Source organism: Lactuca serriola, chromosome 8 (assembly GCF_051521515.1).
Source record: "Lactuca serriola cultivar US96UC23 chromosome 8, Lser_US96UC23_V15, whole genome shotgun sequence".
NCBI lineage: Eukaryota > Viridiplantae > Streptophyta > Magnoliopsida > Asterales > Asteraceae > Lactuca > Lactuca serriola.
The window spans coordinates 80,382,649-80,404,780 of record NC_136415.1 but is presented as its reverse complement, the minus strand read 5'-3'; the positions used below and the strand labels follow the sequence as shown (position 1 = coordinate 80,404,780).

The window sequence follows — 22,132 nt, the reverse complement described above, 5'->3', positions numbered from 1 at the left end:
GTCTGGATCCTCGACTGATGGTCCATTTTGGACGAGAAGATAGTGATGAAGGTGAAGCATTTGCTATGGAAGTTCCAAGGGAATTACACGTTTGGCCGGAGAAGATAGTGATACAGAAGGGATTTGGAGTATGACCGTAAAAGATGACCGAAAAACTCATGTTTGGCCGGAAACAATACTGGTGTTGGGTTTTGAGCATTCTAACACTCCTAAGGTGTGCATGCAACCCTAAATACTTTGGATCTATGTTTTCTCTATTATACATGCAAACTTGAACTTTCCAATGTATTACCCCAACTAGCATACAAAACATTGATACTTGGGTAATAAAACAATTTAGATGACATACCTTTTCTTGTAGTTGGAAGCCATGGAGCTTTAAGAGCTCAATGCCCCAAGTGTTGCACCTCAAATGGAATCACACAACACCACCAACAATTGGAATAACTTGAGAGAAGAACACTTGCTTCACAAATCGGCTAACCCTCATACACATGCCTTAAGTGCAGATTTTAGGAACCATGAGGTTTTTTATATAGTGTGGACATTAGGGTTACACCATGTAACTCATGACTTTCCATATTCCTCATGATCCATGGGTTTTAACCTCCATGGAGTATCCATTAGTCACTCAATGAGTTTAGCCCAACATGAAGAACTATGGATCATAAGCCCACTTTATAAGAATGAATGATTTACCAAATCAATCCCCATTTATTTAATTAGTCTCTTTTGATTACAAAATTAATTCCAAACTAATTCTTGATCAATACTAATTAAAAAATATGATTCCATATTAATATATTAGAACTTATAATATATTAATAAATCATAAATATCCTCTTCTCACAAAAGTCTATCCAAACTGTTTCGATGACATGCAACCCAAATGAATCATGCTACTCTCGGGTCAAGTACATACCAATAATAGTTATAGGCTTAGACACCTAATCCAACAGTTGGAAACCGAAAAAAACCACTATTATCGGTCATACTTGTATAATGTATACGTTTCAACCAGTTCAAAGGGTTAATAAAGCACGAAAAATAATTTAGTGACCAAATGTGACTAAAAGCTAAATACGTTACCCTCTCAACTCATTATCTCTTTCTTAAAATGTGTTTGGACTAGCTTTTGAGGGGAAAAAAGCCAAAAGTTGTTTTCAAAAAGTTTTTGGTTTAACTTTTAAATGTAAAACACTAAAAAGTCACAAAAAGTCACATTTTCATGACTTTTAGAAACCCCTCTTTTTCTTCAATACAAAAATTCATTTTCAAAATAACTTTTCTAGTACCCAAACACATTTTGACTTTTTTTTTTCTTTTTTTATTTAATTTTTTAAAAAGTTAAAAGTCCAAAGTCATTCTAAAAGGAATCTCAAACACCCTCTAAACAAAGAAACAAAAGATGATTGAGAACATGTAACATCCAAATATTCAATACCGAAAATTTCATTTTTAATATAAGAAAAACACTTAATAACTTTGTTCTAGACATTGAAAACATTTCAATTAAAATAAATATCAGAGTCTAATCTCAAAGATCACATAATGCGAAATAACATGGGTGTATGCGTTGCGATCATCCCGAGCTCCTTTTCTTGAAAACTGGAGATACCTGAAACCAAAACTGTAAACCGTAAGCATGAAGCTTAGTGAGTTTCCCAAATACCACATCCCATACATATCTACTGAGCCATACATGCCATACATACTGTGACCCGTACATATCAATCATGTCCATAATCAAATAAGATGTTATGTGCCGCACATAGTCTTGTCGTTATGCCACGGGCCGCCAAGTGGTCTTTCTTACCAGGCCGAGGCCATCTCCTGGGTCTTACAGACAAGTGCCAGGAGCCACCTCGGGGTCTTTCATGCAAGCAATCACAAAGACAACTAGCATACATACTACTATACTTAGCTACTTAGCATATAATGTGCTAGGAGCCATATATTGGTCTTTCATACATATTACCTAAGGCTAACTCTCAGGTCCTCCTACCATACAAATAACATACTATGTGCTAGGAGTCGCCCCCTGGTCTTTCATACATAATGCCTAGGGCTAACCCCCAGGTCTTCTTACCATACATAAACTAAATGGGCCAACATTGGTGCCTTAGACCCATACATACAGTGAGGAGACTCACCTCGCACTGCTGAAGTCTCGCAGATAATCCTTTGGCTGTTAGCTGACAACTCCCCGAAATGTTGATCCTTCGGCTCCCCGATCTACTAGTCATTATATAAACTAATAAAGTTTGGGATTCTCATAACTTAACCATAAGTCCTCACTAGGGTAAAAGACCATTCTACCCCTCACATACACTTGTCCAGATATGGGCTCTACTCAACCCTTTTGAACCCATTCCATACTCTATAACCTTCCAGGGTCAACCTTGGTCAAAGTCAAAGTCAGGGTCAAAGTCAACATCCAAATCAAAGTCAAAGTTAACGCTCCGAGTTGACTCAACTCGTCGAGTTGTCCTTTAACTCGGCGAGTTCCCATAAACCACAAAATCGTGATACTACGAATCAACTTGTCGAGTTCTACCTTAACTCGTCGAGTTCTCTCCTTTTCAACAGAATCGAGACTTTTCCATCCAACTCATTGAGTCCCCTTGTGGACTCGCTGAGTTCCATGAACAGAATCGGGAATATTCGACCGAACTCATCGAGTTCCTCTATGGACTCGCCGAGTCCCTTGCATTTCTAGACTATACGAATTTTTCCTCAAATCCAAGGTTCCAGAATACAGATCCATATTGTTTCCATAACCTATTTATGTAAAGTTGACAACTTGATAGCTTTGAATGCCTCAAATGGATCCAAACTCGGGATATAGAAATCTACTTCCATGAACATGGCCTTTTCTTGGACAAAAACGGGTTTGAGACCCTTTCTGGAAAGTGGGAATCCTTAACATACAATCCATGGAGGGTATCATTTTTCCCACAATGGGGTAAAAAAGGCCCATAAATCAAAACTAAAAGAGATCTAAGTTATGAATAACCAAGTTATGGAATTTTTACCTCAGAATGCTGCCAAAGATGGACAAGATCCCAGATCTAATGATTCTTCTTGAATCCTCAATCCTCTCCTTCTTCTAAAATCTTCAAAACACACAAGATTCACTCAAAAATAACTTACAAGCTCATCCAAAGTATTAGGGTTTCGTGGATTAGGGTTTGGGACTTGGAGGCTGGAAATGAGGTTGATAGATGGGGATTAAGATGCTTAAATAGGGTGCAAAACCCTGGATTTAGGGTTTCCCAAACCCAAACCAACTTGTCGAGTTGGTCCTCCCCAACTCGTCGAGTAGGTTTCTCACCCCGCGTCCAAACTTATTCCTACTAGTCGAGTTATCCCCCTTGGACTCGAATAGTTGACCTTCAATTTGCATATTATCTTTCCTTAATTAGTATTCCAGATTTCGGGTGTTAAAAAACAAAACACTAAGATGGCTACCAGTTCGGTGAGAATCAATCAGTTGACTCTCTCTTTCTCTCCCTCTCTCTCTCTGAATCAATATAGTGCATGTGGAATGGAGGTGTCGACGCTAGAAAGGAAAAAGAGAAGTAATGTGAACACGATGACATGAAGGGAGGGGTGCGATGCGCCACATGGATGTTATCGATGAAATTTGCAATACCAATAAATCGATTGACCCCATCTCTGTCACAACACTCACTGAATTTAATGATTGAACCGGTTCCTCCATAAAAATCAGAAGCCCTTTTCGATCTTCCCTTCAATCTGACTATGGCAGAGGTTTCTTACCTCCGTGTTGATGATGATGGTGAATACGATGACAATAACGCAATCACATTTGGATATATGGAAATAGAGCGACCTATGTAATCCTAATAAAAGTATTTTGTAAAGAAACAAGGGAAGAGGGTGTATGCAGATCAACAGATGCTTTGGGGCTGCAATGTGAGAGAAATAAGGGGAATGTGGTTAAAGTGTTGTTAGGAGTTTGGTGGTTGTATTTTTTTTTTTCAATTGTAAATAATTTAAAAATAAATAAAAGACAAAAAAAGTCATTTCATTTGGCTTGGAACCAATACTGCAAATTTCAGAAACCACAAGGGATCTTGTTTTTTTTCATAATTAAAACGATTTCTTCCTAATTTTGACGTTTTCATCAACAAAAATTATGGTTCATGTATAAAAGGTTAAAGTTAATTTCATATCGTCTTAATCAACATCAAGTTATAATGATATACACCTATGACGTCATGATCTTATGAGCAAATTTGAATATAAACTTATTTTGGTTGAATCTTCCAATTCCAATCCGATCTTACATTGACGATCCTACAAAACATAAAACAATATTCGGATAATATCCAAATTTTGACAACTTTTGTATTTTAAAGAAGAGGCAACTATAAAACGCCTTATTGTAGTTAAAAAAAACAGTATGTTATATGGCTTTCAAATTGAGAATATGGGTCACATTGCAAATGGAGAAAAGACTAAAGCACTTTTGTGGGTGCTCTATTATTGTTGATAATTAATATCATCATTAAAATGACTTTAGGCCAATCATATTAGCTGTTATCTTTTTCCTTAAAGTCGAGGATTCAAATCTCGACCAAAATATAAATGTATTTAAAAGTAGTTTATACTAGATTAGATTTATCCTTGAAAAAAAAAATAGGTAAGTAGAATTATTGATAGGTTATTTTTTGGCATGTTTTAAATGGTGTATATGGAAAGAAGTGTTAACTGAATGTTTTCTCTGACATTGTTTTTAAATGGCACTACCATATGTCAGTAGAAATGTTAATGGTGCCTTTTAAATAATAGTATTTGGTATTATGGAGGAGCTCAGAGGAAACAAGAACCTAGGAGAGGAGATCCATAGCCTGATCACCGGCCTTTATTTCCAACGTTACTTGTTGATCCAGCTTCCATTACCATGGTGATGAAGGTCTACGGTTCCATGATTTCCACAGCAACTCTCCGCGTTCTGGTTTGCCTCGCCGAAAAGGATATTGATTTCGAGCTTATTCACGTCGATCTGGCATCCGGCGAACACAAAAAGCCTCATCTACTTTCAATCAATGTACGTATTACATATATCATTAGTTTCGGCAATGTATATGTTTAATTAATTATTCAAATTTCTTCTGTTTCGATATGTATTCATATATGTGCAGCCGTTCGGTCAAATTCCGGCGGTTGAAGACGGTGATTTCAAACTCATCGGTAATCAATCACTAAATACTTCACCTGTTTGTTGCCTATTAGTTTGAAAATTATTAAATAAGCTTGATATTTGGTATATATGTTGCAGAATCAAGGGCGATTATGCAATACATAGAACGCACATACGTTAAACAGGGGACGGATCTGATAAGCAAGGAGCCGAAGAAGGCGGCGGAGCAATCAGTGTGGATGGAAGTGGAGTCTCAGAAATTTGAACCGGCGACTACGAGGTTAGTATGGGAGCTGTGTATGAAGCGGCTCTTATTTGGAGAAAAAGAAAACCAGGCTGTTGTGAAGGTGAAGGAAGAGGCGCTGGGGAACTTGCTTGACGTCTACGAAGGACGGCTGACGGAGAACAAGTATTTGGGCGGAGATAGCTTCTCGATGGCGGACCTCTACCATGTTCCTGTGATCAAGTTCCTGATGGGGACTCAGACGAAGAAGGTGTTTGACGCGCGGCCGCATGTCAGCGCGTGGGTTACGGATATCTTGTCCAGACCTTCTTGTTTGAAGGTCTTTTGTCGCTCTGCGAACCAACTAGGCGCGTGAGCTTTGAAAGCACGGTAGGTTACTTTTGAGTTGTATTTTCGTTCCTGTTGTTGGTGTACTCTTGTATTAAAAGGATCGTTACTTTTGTGGAAATTATTTTGAGAAGACAAAACTTCAAAAATGGTCCATATGGTTTTCAAAAATATCAAATTTAGTCCCTAAGTTCAAAAACCCTCACAGATGGTCCGTGTGGTTTCAAAATTTTTAACAAATGGTCTTTTCGCTAACTCCGTTAGCTTTTGACCGTTAAGTGAAGGGCATTTCAGTCATTTCACAACCACAGGGACCATTTATGAAGTTTTGCCTTAATTTAAAAAAAAATAATAAATAAATATAATTATTTAATATTAAAGGCCCCCCTCTCTCTTTCTCTATCTCTCTCTCTCTATCTCTCTCTCTCTCTCTCTCTCGTCTTCGTCAAGAAAACACACACATACACACACTAAATGCTATGCTTGAAACCTAAAACTCGAAACACCCTTTGCGATTCCATAAAAAATGATTAAGATGCCCTTTGCGATTCCATAGGAATTTTGGTTGCCGATTTTAATCCAAAGTCATGGTGGTGGGGAAGATGAAGAATGGTGACCACTGATGATGGGTATTCCATGATCGAAGACTCACAAACAGAATCTACCACTGCAATCAAACACGGCTATTATTTAATGCAATCGAAATTGCCGTCTGAAACCTAGATTCAAATTATTTCCCAAAACTAAACATTCATGTCAATTTTGACTTTAAAGTCAAAATTGGAGATGAAGCATGAACGAAACCTAATTTCATTAGTAAAAGCCTAAAAGGTGTCCAAACATGAATGAATTACTTGAATTTTAGGATACACATACGATTATTACTACAATTATACCTGATATGTTCCATCTGGAAGTGGCTAAGCAACAAAATCCGGGATCTTATCCATGAACAATCAACTATGCCAGTGGTTGATTTGTTGAGAAAGGAACAAGCACCTCCGGTTCCCTCACTGGTTCGTGAGAGGGATGAAGAAACGAAAGAAGCAAGGGCTGCTGAAGAAGCTCCTGTGCTTCTTTTGTCTCAGAAAGAAAGGCGAAGGGGAGACGGAGAGATGGTACGATGGAAGCAGGACAACAACAACTACAGTGCAGGTGGGTGTTTGGTTGTTATGGAGTCGATGAAAGAAGAATAGAAGGTGTAAGGAGGTTGTTGCCCTCTTGTCTGCCGAAAAATATCCACCTCTGGTGGAGGTTTCTTTGATTGAAACTGAACAGAAAAAGGGAGGAACAAGGGCTGAACTGGACATTGAATTTTAGGGGTGTCTTGTTGCTTTGCTTGACAGAAAAATAAAGAAGGAGGGATGAGGGGCTGCTGCTCCTATGTTTACCGGAGAACCACAAGAACACTACCTCCAATGGAGGTGTTTTTGGTTGCCTATCGAAGAACAGAGAGAGAGAGAGAGAGAGAGAGAGAGAGAGAGAGAGAGAGAGAGAGAGAGAGAGAGAGAGAGAGAGAGAGAGAGAGAGAGAGAGAGAGAGAGAGTAGGGCCCTTTAATATTAAATAATTATATTTATTTTTCTTTTTTTAAAAAAATTAAGGCAAAACTTCATAAGTGGTCCATGTGGTTGTGAAATGACTGAAATACCCTTTACTTAACGGTCAAAAGTTAATGGAGTTAGCGAAAATGATCATTTGTTAAAAGTTTTGAAACCACAGGGACCATCTGTGAGATTTTTTGAACTTATGGACTAAACTTGATATTTTTGAAAACCACAGGGACCATTTTTGAAGTTTTGTCTTTTGAGAATGTCCAAGAGTTCGAAATGCTATAATTCCCAAAACCTTATGGCATAAAACTATAAATAAAGAAACATAAAGTAAGTAGTAAGGTGAAGAAATAAAAATAAAAAGAGAGACAAATTTTCGAGAAGCTTTACCCAAAAAAAAAATCCACACTCTTCTTTTCGAAAACACACGGGCTCATGGATATGTTATCTTATTATTTAGTATTAGACTATTAGTGGGTGTTGGGGAGTAGTTTTTAAAATAATTTATTATTAACTTATTGCTAAAAAAGTGTTTGGTGAAGACAAACCTTTTAGAAAAAAAAAATAATAAAATAACCTTTTCTATCTTTTTCAAAAAACACGCACTTAATACATGTATTGTTTTATTTTTGGTATTAATTCTTTTAATATTATTTTGGTAAATATATTTTATCAATGTCCAAATGATATATTTTGGTGAAAATCATTTCTGCACACACATGACAGTTTACATTCAAGCGTAATTGGTTTATAAATGCTTACCAAGACCATCTTGTAGTTTTTTTAAAAAGATAAATCAAAGGAGAGAGATGAATAGATGATCAAGCATGGAGTTGTATCTACTTGAAAATTATTTCGTTAGACATCTAAATTTATAAAAATGTTATTCTTGAGAGTTATTTTATGTTGATTTAAATATTCTTGTTCTATAAATATTTGAATCAACTTGTTGAATAATTTAAAAAAGATATAAAACATCAAACAACATCCAATTCAAACAAAAATCTTTGCAAAATCGAAATTCAACATATTTTTTTTTTCAAATCCATGACAACATTCTAAAATTCAAATAAAATCCTAAAATATTATTAATCTGAAACAACTAAAAATAATTGAAAATAATTCATTCGCAATCTAGTTAAACAAATTAGTTATGTATTCATTGTCTTGTCATTCATATTTTCCTCCCACTCAATGTCATGTACATTTTCACCATCACTTTATTTCCTTATACTTTATCATTACTCATAGTGTTCTCTTCAAAGTGTATAAATAATTCATTGTCAATATTGTATTTTCTTATGAAATTATGGGTTGTGAAACAACTAATAAGTAATGACTACGTCTATTTGTACCAGAAAATGATGAGTCATTTGCTTGAGGATTAAGAATATTGTATTCAAAACACCATAAACACGCTTAATAATATTTCGGAGGTGTGCATAAGCATGGTTGAATTTTTTTTCCTTAGTTGAGAGATGTGGTCGTCGATAATCGGATAACCAATACCTTTTTTTTTTGCGGTAGGGAGTCATAACTTCATGAGTGTTGGTGTATGCAACATCACATATGTAATATTTATCTATAAATGTGAGTGACATAACTATTATATAAAGAAAAATCAGAAAATAGTTAATGTATTTGATAATCAGTGTAAAAGAGAACTACAAACCCACTGGAAGTGCATAGACATCCGAAAGTCGAGTTAAATGCAACTTCTTTTAAAAATCGTGAATCATGTGTTATACCCTTCATAACTTCTTTCAAAAATGTAGTGGCAATCTTCTCAAAGCTTCAACATATTTGTTCGTCTATTAAATGTAACGTCTAAAAAACCATAATTTTTTTTTTTCATTTTTAAAAGGCATTTTCATAGAAATCATAAGTCATTAAAACCTTGTTTTACAATCATATCGAAATCAGAGTAACAAGGTCAGAGTATCTCTTAGAAAATGAAACTTTTGGATGATGTTTACAATCATGCCTTCGCCCTCCCCCGATCCTTTGAGGTACTTGAAACATTTAAATCCACAACTGTAAGTCAAATCTTAGTGAGTTCCCCAAAATACCCAACATGACAATACACATACAATGCAAGCACACATGGGCCTACATTCTGATTGGACCTCCTCGCAAGGCCTACAATATACCTGGATCTCGCTCCTTGGGCCTACAATTTGACTGGATCACCTCATAAGTGTAACATCCAAAATTCTGGTAAGTCTTAAAACCCCAAGGATTATAATTTTTGCATAAATGGTCCCTTAAGTACGTTGGGCGTACTTAAGTGTACGCTTAGCGTACTGCATGGATTTGGTCGCGGAGGAATCAAGGTACGCTGGGCGTACCTTGAGTTACGGGGGGCGTACGCGCCAGGGTCGCAAATCCTAAATATTCGGACTTGAGGCCTATTTAAACAACCTTAAGTTCCTTGGACTAAACCCTAGAGAGCCTCCACAGCCTTAGAACATCCTTATACTCCTGGAAACCTTGTAAGATCATTCTTAAGCCTTAAAGAGTGCATTTGTGGCCTTTTTGTGTGTATTTCAAGAAGAATGGGTGGTCAAGCAAGCTTGGATCAAGTGGGTGCTTCAAGATCCTGCACCAAAAGCATCTTCCAAAGCTTCTAGAGGTAAAAAGCTTGCATCTTTCCTTTCTAATCTTTAGATCTAGCTAGGGTTTTGGTGGTTTGTCCCTTTTATGAACTTTGGGCCTCTTTGTTGAGTTAAGCCTTCCCTTTTGATATGAAAGTCAGATCTGAGGTCCCCTAGTCATTTAGAAGTATAAAAATGGAAGCTTGATGAGAGATTTGACCTCATGCATGGGTAAAGACCTTGGAAAGGTCTTAATGGAGTGGTTGGGTGTGTATGAGACATGTAAGGGCATAAAGTTGCCAACTTTATGCCTTAGGACATCTTTTCAGACTTAGATCTAGCTTTTGGACATGAGGGATTTGAGCATTAAGCACTTAATGGGAAAAGTGCTTAATACGGTTGTACGTTGGGCGTAACTGTCTGTACGCAGAGCGTAGTCGCTAGACCTTCAGTACGCTGCGCGTACCAGGGAGGTACGTTGGGCGTACATAACTCAGTTGGACCCTAAGCAGTTTTGGGCCTTTGGGCCTCAGTTGGCTGTTGAGCTTGATTGGATTCTGTAAGATTGAGGCCTTTTCATCTGTTTGGGCCGAGGAGTTATTGGTTGGGCGTTATTTGGCCAAGGGGCCAGTTAAGGATATTGGACTTGGATTTTGGTGCCCATTTGCAAGAAAAGGGTAATTGGGCCTTGGGGGTAGAGTTTGAAGGTTGGGCCTTTCCTTGGGTAATTTAAGGTCTTATCATTGATTATATTATTATTGTTATTTTTTAGCTTGGGAGGTTGCAGATTATTAGGAGGGCATTATTTGTATTCAACGTACGGAGGTGAGTCTTCTCGCCATACCTATGGGTCTACGGCACCAAGGCTGGCCCATTATGTGATCATGTTATGTATGTGTTATTCAATTATGAATTGATATGTTATGTGATATTATGTTGGTATGGAAGACCCCGGGGGGAGCCTGTGTCATTGGATATAAGACCATGTGGGGTAGCCCATGACAGTCCTAGGGAAAGACCATGTAGGGTAGCCCATGACATTGGATGTAAGGCCATGTAGGGTAGCCCATGGCAGTCCTAGGTAAAGACCATGTGGGGTAGCCCATGACATTCTTGCTGAATCATATTGCATAGTTTTGTGGCATGTTTATAGCTTATTTAGCTATCAGTATATGTATATGTGAATGTGTATGGTATGCTCTGGGAAACTCACTAAGCATTTCGCTTACAGGTTGTTGATTTGTTTCACGTACTTCTGAGCCTAAGGCAAGGGCAAGGCGTGATGATGTGGCATGCACTCTATCTCTCTTTTGAAGTGTTTGGGATCCTCTGATGTTTTAAAAAGGAAAACAATGATGTAACGAATGTTGATTTGAATACAAATGTTTTGGGATTTTATGGTTTATGAGATTAGTTTTGATTAACTAAAAATGAAAGATTTTCTTGGTACAAATTGGGTCGTTACAAGTTGGCATCAGAGCCTTGGTTTGAGGGATTCGAGTACATCCTCGGGTAGCCCATGGCATTGGATGTAAGGCCATATGGGGTAGCCCATGGCAGTCCTAGGTAAAGACCATGTAGGGTAGCCCATGACATTCTTTCTGAATCATATTGCATAGTTTTGTGGCATGTTTATAGCTTATTTAGCTATCAGGATATGTGTATGATATGCTCTGGGAAACTCACTAAGCATTTCTCTTACAAGTTGTTGATTTGTTTCAGGTACTTCTGAGCCTAAGGGTAAGGGTAGGGCATGATAACGTGGCGTGCACTCTATCTCTATTTTGAAGTGTTTGGGACCCTCTGATGTTTTAAAAAGGAAAACAATGATGTAATGAATGTTGATTTGAAAACAAATGTTTTGGGATTTTATGGTTTATGAGATTGGTTTTGATTAACTAAAAATGAAAAATTTTCTTGGTAAAAATTGGGTCGTTACAACTTGGTATCAGAGCCTTGGTTTGAGGGATTCGGGCATATCCTCGGGTGTGTCAGGACTCAAATTAAGAAGGCGATAAAATGTTTTCAAAAGTAACCAAAAGGGAATTAAAAGAAACCCAAAATATGAGAGTGCGACGCACGTGATTAGCCGATCCAAGTAAGTAGTTTCCCAATTTGAATAACCATGCTATACTGATATTTGAGTCTTGTTGCTTATATGGAACTTGCTATGTGTATGCTTTTAGAATTATATATGGTTAGGAGCTTATAGCCTCAGAATGATTGATTTGGCCTTATTTTCTTTTCCTTGTCTGGATGTGGTCTTAGGGTAGAATCTCTTATTCGAAAGTCTATTTGATCATTTATGTGTATAATTTGCATGCATAAAAGCAGCCTGTTGTGATGAGTTTGATTGTCATGGGTAGGACAAATCATAGGGCAGCCCAAGATTTGATTCGGGTGTTAGTTGTGGATTATGGTATTGTATTGGGTTGTATTGGAGTCATTATGTACAGTAATGGGGGAAAGGTACAGGTAGGTGTGGAAGGTAGTATGGCTCGTACTATTGGAAGCACAGGACCTGTACCCAAAGCCATGTTTTACCTGGGGCTCCAAAAGGGAGGGAAACCGGTGTGAAAGAACCCTCATTGTAGGTATCCTGATCATTATGTTTTGATATTTTAGTTCAACATGGTGATGACACGGTTTGGAGCAGGGGGATCAGGATCGGGGTTGGGTCAGGCAGCCCTACTGATGGTATTGATGAGAGGTTGCGTGAGTTGATTGCGACCAAGGTTACGAGGGGCATCCTTGACGCTACCCCAGTCATCTTTGGGACGATCAAGGAGGGTATGATGGAGATCATGAAGGAGAGACTTAGGGCATTCAGGGTTGATGTTTCTGCGGGTCAGGGTGGAGCCTGAACTCCCTCGTTTCGGGAGTTCAAGGCATGTGGAGCTCCAGAGTTCTCGGAGGTCAGGGACCCCATTGTGAGCAGACGCTGGGTAGCGTACATTGAGAATGCCCAACGCACGAGTTCTTACTCGGAGGAGGCAAATGTTGGATTTGCCTCCTGTATGCTGAGGGACAGGGCCCGAGATTGGTGGGGCGAGGTTACTAGCCAGGTGGGAGCAACCGGTGTGGCTGAGATGTCGTGGGCTGAGTTTGTTCGACATTTCGATACGGAGTTTGTGCCACCTATTGAGGTGCAACGGTTGGTGCGGGAGTTTCATGGGTTGCAGCAGACCACCGAGACGGTGGCAGAGATCACCGTCAAGTTTCGAGAGCGAGCTTTGTCGATTCCGCAGTAGGGGTGTTGATCGGGTAAAATTTTCGGGTTTCGGGTAATTCGAGTTTTTCATATAAAAAAATTACCCGTTACCCTACCCAAATTAAATTCGGGTAATTCGGGTAATGGGTCGGGTAAGGGTAATTCGGGTATTACCCGATTTTTTTAAAAAAAAAATTTACTTTTTTAATGGCACCTAAAAATAAATGTAATGAAATAAGTATGTCGTGCTAAACTTTGAATATTGAGATTTTTAACTCAATAATATTTGAGATATCAAGGAATCGTTTAACAATTTAATCAAATCTAATAAGATGTTAAAAAACAAATACTTAAAGAAATAATAACAATCAAAGTCTACCATTTAAATTACTTGATATCAATGTATATGCATGTATTTTACATTTACCAAAAAACTCACGTCTTAAATCTAGAAAACATAGAAAACCATTACATAGCATGAAAATAATAACATGTCAAGTTCCAGAAGACATTCATAAATATACTCGTCTTTTTGCACCTACTCGTTCTTCTTGCACCTTCACTACTTCATCATGCTTAATTCTATATAAAAAAAGTCAAATAATGTTAGTATTAAAAGGAGAAGATATTAAATTTACAATAACTAAAATAATGAACGATAAACAATCACCTTTGTCAATTTGTTGATTTTCTTTCCAATCTTTTTCATAATCGATTGTGTCACTTATGCTACCCCGAATCCAATCTTGTATACAAATTAAACTTTCAACAATCTTAGGAGTCAAGGAACTCCTAAACGGATCCAACACCCTCCCACTAGTGCTAAAAACGGATTCCGAAGCTACGGTTGAGAAAGGAATGGCAAACACATATCTTGCCATCAATGATAGAATCGGGAATATTGGACTATTCATTTTCAACCAATCTAGAATACTAAACATTTCTGAGTTGTCTTCAACACTTTCTTGCAAATACTTTTCTAACTCCCCAATTGATTCAACTATGTTCGTCTTCATCTTTTATCTTAGTTTATTTCTCAATAGGGGATTAGGTGCCATAAAATTCGGGTTTTGGCGTTTCCCTAGTATCGATGATGAAGTGGTAGACTCGGCAGTACTTGAAGTAGAACTTGGAGAATGAATTCTAATATAATCATTATATAATTCATACATAGAATCCATGATATCTTTCTTTTTGGCCTCCACCCCCTTTTCTCCATAACGATCCTCAAGTAGTTTAACCAAATACTTTACTTTGTTCCTCGGATCAAGAATCAAAGCAAAGTAGAGCAATAAATTCATCTTTTCTATGTCGCCAAAATACTTACCAAACTTCAATTTCATGGCCAATGCAATATCACAAAGACTAGAATCGGAAATAACATCATCCAAGAGTGTACAAATGGAATATATATATCTTCAGTGCATGTGTTTGATGTCACATAAAGTGTCCCAGAAATCTCAAAGTAACATCATGAAAAAGTTTTAAAAAATGACATACATCCCTTACCCTTTCCCAATCGCTTGGTGAAGGTATCGACAAACCCGCCTTTTCAATTTCGTACCGAAAATCAAATTCCTCAAGATCATATCTCTCAAAAGTTTTTTCGTAAGCTTGGGCAATTTCCAACATATGATAAGTGGAGTTCCATCTTGTTGGCACATCTCTCTTTAAATGTTTTGTTATACCGGGATTAGAAACCTTAGAAAACTCAGTAAACTTATGACTTCTAGAAGGCGATTACCTAATCCATTTAACCGCCCATCGAACTATCTCAACCGCCTTATCAACTTTTTTTATGCCATCTTGCACCACTAAATTTAAAATGTGGGCAACACATCGAATGTGCATCCATTTCCCATTTAGAAGACACTTGTTGGAGTTTTGAATACTTTTTTTCAAGAAGTCAATTGCCACATCATCCGGACTTGCATTATCAACAGAAATTGTGAAAACGTTTTCTATTTCCCACTCTATTAAACATTTCTCAACCATTTTCCCAATATCAACCCCATGACGACTCTCTTGAGACGATAAACACAACACTTTTTTTTTCAATTTCCATTCGTTATCAATAAAGTGGGCAGTGAGACACATATAACACGATTGTTGTTTAGAAGTCCACGTATCGGTGGTAAAACATATTCTACCAGCATTTTTTTAATAAAGTCACGAATTTTTTCTTTTTCGTCTACAAACAATTGTTAGACATCCGTTGTGCTTGTACTTCTACATGTAACTTTAAACAATGGTTGAGTAACACTATTGTAATATCTAAAGCCGACACCTTCTACAAAGCTAAAAGGAAGTTCGTCAACTACCAACATGTGAGTTTGAGCTTTCCGACTCTCATTTTGATCAAATTTCCAAGCTGACAATTTGTTTTCATCACCATATTGGAAAGCTAGTTGTTTTTGTCCACCATTAAGTTTAGCCAAGTAAGCTTTACATCTAGTTAAATGATATCCTAGATTTTTGGTCCCATAAACACCTGATTCACACTTGTAATTCCCGCCACCACAATGCTTACATTTGCATTTTTGAACACCCTTTTCGTCCTTATACCTTTCAAATTCTTTCCAAATTCGGTTGAATTCTTTAGTTTTTTTTCTCTTTTTCTTGTGGAACTTGATCATTGGTTGGGTTGTCAACTTCAATCGTCTCATCTTCTACTTCAATATAGTCATCCGTTGTTGACATCTAAAACAAGAAAAAAAACATATTAGCAAATAGCAATACATAATATAATAGAAATGTGAGCAACAAACATATTATCTTATTTTTAATAATATACAACAAATCTAATAAAATTTCTATTCAATTCAAGTGATATACCTAATTTGCCCTTATAAAAGAAACATGGCAATTGCTAATCATGACAATTGCAATACACAATATAATAGAAATGTGAGCAACAAACATATTATCTTATTTTTAATAATATACAACAAATCTAATAAAAGTTCTATTCAATTCAAGTGATATACCTAATTTGCCCTTATAAAAGAAACATGGCAATTGCTAATCATGACAATTGCAATACACAATATAATAGAAATGTGAGCAACAAACATATTATCTTATTTTTAATAATATACAACAAATCTAATAAAAGTTCTATTCAATTCAAGTGATATACCTAATTTTCCCTTACAAAAGAAACATGGCAATTGCTAAACATGACAATTGCTAACCATGATTTTTAGTTACAATTTTAATATGAAGTTTACAATTTGTAACTTATTTATTGAAATTTATGTCTTTAAGTCCAATAAGGTTTCATCTAAAAGCATATGGAAATGTTTACAGGTACTTTTAAAAGTCTATATTCAATGCTAAAGCTCATAAATTTCCATGTTTTAGTCTTCCTTTTAGCGGTTTATATTTGTTTTCCACATGTGGATCCATCTAACTTTATATATTTTTCCCAATCAAATTATCAAACTTTGACTTTGACTAATTGATACCACAAATGTCAAGCCTACACCATATGCCACACTAAAACTTGCATATAATAGCAAATCTTTAGAAGAACACTAGCTTTCACACATGGCATACACACTAGTTTTATAAAGACATGACCATATTTAAGGGGTAAAACAAAAGCAATACAAAGAGAATATCCTGGAGGTGACGACTGGCGAGGATGAAATCACGAAATCACGAATAATCGAGGAAATCACGAAATTTAAACGTAAAATAAAATAAATTGGTGTTATCACTTACATTCAAGCCAAGTTTGAACTTCAAACATTGAATTCCAAATATCCTGGAGGTGACGACTGGCGAGTATGAGTGTGACGCTTCGAGGCTGTGACGAGCGATGGCGACGACCAACACCAGTGACGACTGACGAGGCGGGGACAACCGGGGAGGAGGCGGGGACAATCAGCTGTCAGCGGGAGTTGATCGGTGATGAATGAAGATGCGATGCGAGGTTTTTTTGACGATAAAATAGAACGAGTGAGGTAGGGAGCTAGGATAATTAACTCATATAGCAATAAAAGATATTGGGCCATCATTATAGTTTTAATAAATTTTTGGGTAATCAGGTATACCCGAAACCCCAAACACTTACCCTTTACCTGACTTGAAAAAAATTCAGGTTACCCAAATACCCGAAAACTTTTACCCGATACCCGATTTACCCGGCCCAATTTACCTGATACCCGATAAAATCGGGCGGGTAATTCCGGTAACGGGTATTTTCGACAGGGCTATTCCGCAGTATGCTACAGATGAGAAAATGAGGCGGACTCGATATGATGCTATGTTGAGGGATGATATTCGGGAGTTTGTGAGTTTTACAGGGTGAAAAACCCTGAATGAGATGGTGGAGAAGGCCCGTGAGAGGGATATGGAGTTGGAGTCCCGCATGAAGCGGAAGACTGAGCAGGTACAAGCAGTAGGGGCTCAGGATAAGAAGACTAAGACCTCTGATTCTTCGGGTAGGGGCCAGCAGGGCCGGGGCAGGTGTGCCCAGTGCGGGAGGTTTCATAGTGGGGCTTGTCGGACAGCCGGTATATCAGGATGTTACTCTTGTGGCCAGCAAGGCCACATGAGTAAGGATTGCCCCAAGAAGGGCTTGATATGTTTTTACTGCAACCAGACAAGCCATAAAAAGGCCAATTATCCGAGGTTGCAGGGAGGAGGAGGAGGATCAGTCGTGGCGCCCGCGCCCCGCCACTATGAGGATTACTGACGGCTGCCCTATCTGGGCGGAAGCTCCAGCGATGAAAAGCTGCACTTTTCAATTGACTACCGAGGAGGCTCGGGCAGAGACAGACATTGTGGCTGGTATGTGTCTATTCTTCTCTAGCTTGTGTTTTTAAATGCTTATATGTATGTATTATGTTTTGTATAGGGACCTTTTTGGTCAATGGTATGTCGGCTCATGTTTTATTTGATTCGGGTGCTAGCCGATCGTTCGTGTCTCTTGCGCTTAGCAAGAAGTTCCGAGACACGCCGGGGACTCTAGATACCCCACTCGAGGTGGAGATTGCAGATGATTGCATCGTGAGTGCTGCGAGGGTATATCAGGACTGCGTCCTGAATGTGCATGGCAAAATGTTTCAATTTAGTTCCCATACTGTTGCGAGGACTGAAGGTAATCATTGGGATGGACTGGCTGGGGGCCAATGGGGCCATCATCAACTGTAAGTGATAGTTCGTCTGGGTTCGAACCCCAAGGGAGGGAGAGCTGGACATTCCGGGCGAGAGGGCCTCGCAAGGTCCGACCCTCTGTTCATCCGCGAGGTCCAGGAGGTTTTTGCAGCTGGGCTGCACATGATTTTTGGCTTATGTTTCAGATATGCGAATAGAGGCGGTAGTGGATATTGATAGTGTGCCGATAGTGCGGGACTTTTGGGACGTTTTTCCCGAAGAGTTACCTGGGGTACCTCCGGAGAGGCAGGTAGAGTTTCGCATCGATTTGGTGTCGGGTGTTGCGCCGATAGCCAAGGAACTGTATCGGTTGGAACCACTAGAGATGCAGGAGTTATCTACGCAGCTTCAAGAGCTGCTATACCGAGGATTCATCTGTTCGATCAGTTTTCCGTGGGGATCATCGATCCTTTTCGTGAAAAAGAAGGACGGATCGCACAGGATGTGCATTGATTATATGGAACCGAACAAGATGAAGGTGAAGAAACGCTATCCTTTGCCAAGGATCAACGATTTATTTGATCAGCTTCAGGGTGCATATTGGTTCTCCAAGATTGATCTTCGGTCCGGGTATCATCAGATGAGGATTAGGGATGAGGATATACCGAAGACAACTTTCAGGACTCGTTATGGGCATTACGAGTTTGTGGTGATGCCATTTGGGCTCACCAATTCCCATGCATCGTTCATGGATCTCATGAACCGGGTGTGCAGACCGATGTTGGATCAGTCAGTGATCGTTTTTATTGATGATATACTGGTTTACTCCAAAACCAGGGAGCAGCATGAGCAGCACTTGAGAGAGGTGCTGTAGACTTTGAGGGAGGAGAAACTTTATGCAAAGTTCTCCAAATGTGATTTCTGGCTGCGGGAAGTGCAGTTTTTAGGGCATGTCATCAATCAAGAGGGTATTTCGGTTGATCCAGCCAAGGTGGAGGCTGTGATGCGATGGGAGGTACCGAGGAATGCCTCGGAGATTCGTAGCTTCTTGGGTTTAGCGGGTTACTATCATAGGTTTATCCAGGATTTCTTCAAGATTGTCGCGCCATTGACCCGTTTGACCAAGAAGAATGTGACTTTCCAGTGGGGTGAGGACAAACAGAGGGCTTTTGAGGCCCTGAGGCGGAGGTTATGCGAGGCTCCAGTCCTGGTACTACCTAAGGGGTTGGATGATTTAGTGGTATACTGTGATGCATCGACATCAGGGTTGGGTGCAGTGTTGATGCAAAGGGGGCATGTGATTGCTTATGCCTCGAGGCAGTTGAAGCCTCACGAGGCAAATTACCTCACGCATGACTTGGAGCTGGGGGCGGTGGTGTTCGCCCTCAAGATTTGGAGGCACTATTTGTATGGAGTGCGGTTCATTATTTATACCGATCACAAGAGTATAAAGTATTTGATGGATCAGCAGAACCTCAATATGCGGCATAGGAGGTGGTTGGATGTGCTGAAGGATTATGATTGCAAGATCCTATACCATCCAGGGAAGGCCAACATGGTGGCCGATGCATTGAGTCGCAAGGCAACGGGGTCCCCGAATAGGTATATTTGTATGAGGATGATTGTGAGTTCACCTTTGTTGGACATGATTCGAGGGTCCCAGGTCGAGGGGGTGAGGAAAGAGAATTGGAAAATGGAGAAAATTTGCAGACAATATCCTTTGTTTGTAAAGGATAGTCGCGGCTTGTTGACACAGTGTGGCCGAGTATGGGTGCCGATATCAGGGGAAGTGAAGCAGAGGTTGTTAGAGGAGGCGCATAAGTCCACGTTTTCTATATATCCAGGTGCAACAAAAATGTATAGGGACTTGAGGCTGAGTTATTGGTGGCACTGCATGAAGCAGGAGATCGCCTGGTTTGTGGAGCAGTGCTTGACCTGCAGGAAGGTCAAGGCCGAGCACTAGCGGCCTCATGGCAAGGTTCAATCGTTACCCATTCCATGTGGAAGTGAGAAGAGATCACTATGGACTTCATTACAATACTACCGAGGACGGCGAGGGGAGTGGATGTCATATGGTTCATCGTGGATAGACTGACGAAGAGTGCCCATTTCATTCCGATTCCCGAGAGTATTTCTTCAGAAAAGTTGGCGGACATCTATGTTCGAGAAGTGGTGGCTAGGCACGAGGTGCCGGTGTCAGTGGTTTTGGATAGGGATGTTCGGTTTACATCCAGATTTTGGAAAAAGTTCCACGAGGAACTGGGTACTCAGCTACACTTTAGTACAACATATCATCCTCAGACTGACAGTCAGAGTGAGAGGACAATCCAGACATTGGAGGACATGCTACGTGCATGCATGCTAGACTTTTGGAGGAAGTTGGGATACGTACCTCCCACTGGCAGAGTTCTCATACAATAACAGTTATCATGCCAGTATCGATCGAGCTCCATTTGAGATGTTATATGGTCGGAGGTGCAGGACCCCAGTATGCTGGGACGAGGTTGGACATCGGGTGATGGGGAGCACAGAGGTGGTCCTCAAGACCACCAGTTTGATCCAGCAGGTGCGTGACCGGTTACGGGTCGCACAGAGCCGCCAGAAGAGTTATGCTGATCGACGACGATCGAATCTTGAGTTTCAGGTGGGGGATTTTGTTTTACTGAAAGTGTCACCCTTGAAGGGGATTATCAGGTTTCGTAAGTGAGGCAAGCTAAGGCCTCGATTCATAGGCCCGTTCAGGATCATAGCCCGAGTGGGAAAAGTAGCTTATCATTTACAGCTTCCAGAAGAGCTTGTCAGATCCACAACACCTTCCACGTATCTCAGCTTCGGAAGTGTGTTGCTGACGAGTCTGTGGTTATATCCTTGGATGATATTCAGGTGGATGGGGGGCTGAATTATGTAGAGAAGCCAATTGACATTCTTGACAGGAAGACGAAGGGACTTGAGAACAACAAAGTGAAGTTGGTAAAGGTGCAATGGCAGCACCGAAGGGGCTCCGAATGTACATGGGAGCCAGAGGAGTAGATGCGGGAGCATTACCCCGATCTGTTTTCAACCACGGACTTTGAGGGCGAAGTCTAGTCCAAGTAGTGGAGAGTTGTAACATCCAAAATTTTGGTAAGTCTTAAAACCCTAAGGATTATAATTTTTGCATAAACGGTCCTTTAAGTACGTTGGGCGTACTTAAGTGTACGCTTAGCGTACTGCATGGATTTGGTCGCGGAGGAATCAAGGTATGCTGGGCGTACCTTGAGTTACGCGGGGCGTACGCGCCAGGGTCGTAAACCCTAAATATTCAGACTTGAGGCCTATTTAAACAACCTTAAGTTCCTTGGACTAATCCCTAGAGAGCCTCCACAGCCTTAGAACATCCTTATACTCCTGTAAACCTTGTGAGATCATTCTTAAGCCTTAAAGAGTGCATTTGTGGCCTTTTTGTGTATATTTCAAGAAGAATGGGTGGTCAAGCAAGCTTGGATCAAGTGGGTGCTTCAAGATCCTACACCAAAAGCATCTTCCAAAGCTTCTGGAGGTAAAAAGCTTGCATCTTTCCTTTCTAATCTTTAGATCTAGCTAGGGTTTTGGTGGTTTGTCAATTTTATGAACTTTGGGCCTCTTTTGTTGAGTTAAGCCTTCCCTTTTGATATGAAAGTCAGATCTGAGGTCCCCTAGTCATTTAGAAGTATAAAAATGGAAGCTTGATGAGAGATTTGACCTCATGCATGGGTAAAAGACCTTGGAAAGGTCTTAACGGGGTGGTTGGATGTGTATGAGACATGCAAGAGCATAAAGTTGCCAACTTTATGCCTTAGGACATCTTTTCAGACTTAGATCTAGCTTTTGGACATGAGGGATTCGAGCATTAAGCACTTAATGGAAAAGTGTTTAATTCGGTTGTACGCTGGGCGTAACTATCTGTACGCAG

At 39.5% G+C, this 22,132-nt stretch overlaps 1 protein-coding gene across 1 annotated transcript; it reads left to right on the top strand.

Moving 5' to 3' along the window:
- Positions 1–4,672: 4,672 nt before the first annotated feature.
- LOC145070034 (glutathione S-transferase PARB-like) lies at positions 4,673–5,890 on the top strand. Its single transcript, XM_079016950.1, has 3 exons — positions 4,673–5,077; positions 5,172–5,220; positions 5,309–5,890. The coding sequence occupies exons 1-3, from the start codon at positions 4,931–4,933 to the stop codon at positions 5,767–5,769; spliced, it is 657 nt and encodes a 218-aa protein (XP_078873076.1). The 5' UTR covers positions 4,673–4,930; the 3' UTR covers positions 5,770–5,890.
- The last annotated feature ends 16,242 nt before the right edge of the window (positions 5,891–22,132 follow it).

Bases quoted from the DNA above. Each gene is read 5' to 3' on its own strand.
- LOC145070034 (XM_079016950.1), top strand. From the start codon at position 4,931: ATGGTGATGAAGGTCTACGGTTCCATGATTTCCACAGCAACTCTCCGC. The intron at 5,078-5,171 runs GTACGTATTACA...ATATATGTGCAG, and splicing joins CTCATCTACTTTCAATCAAT to CCGTTCGGTCAAATTCCGGC. The intron at 5,221-5,308 runs GTAATCAATCAC...TATATGTTGCAG, and splicing joins CGGTGATTTCAAACTCATCG to AATCAAGGGCGATTATGCAA.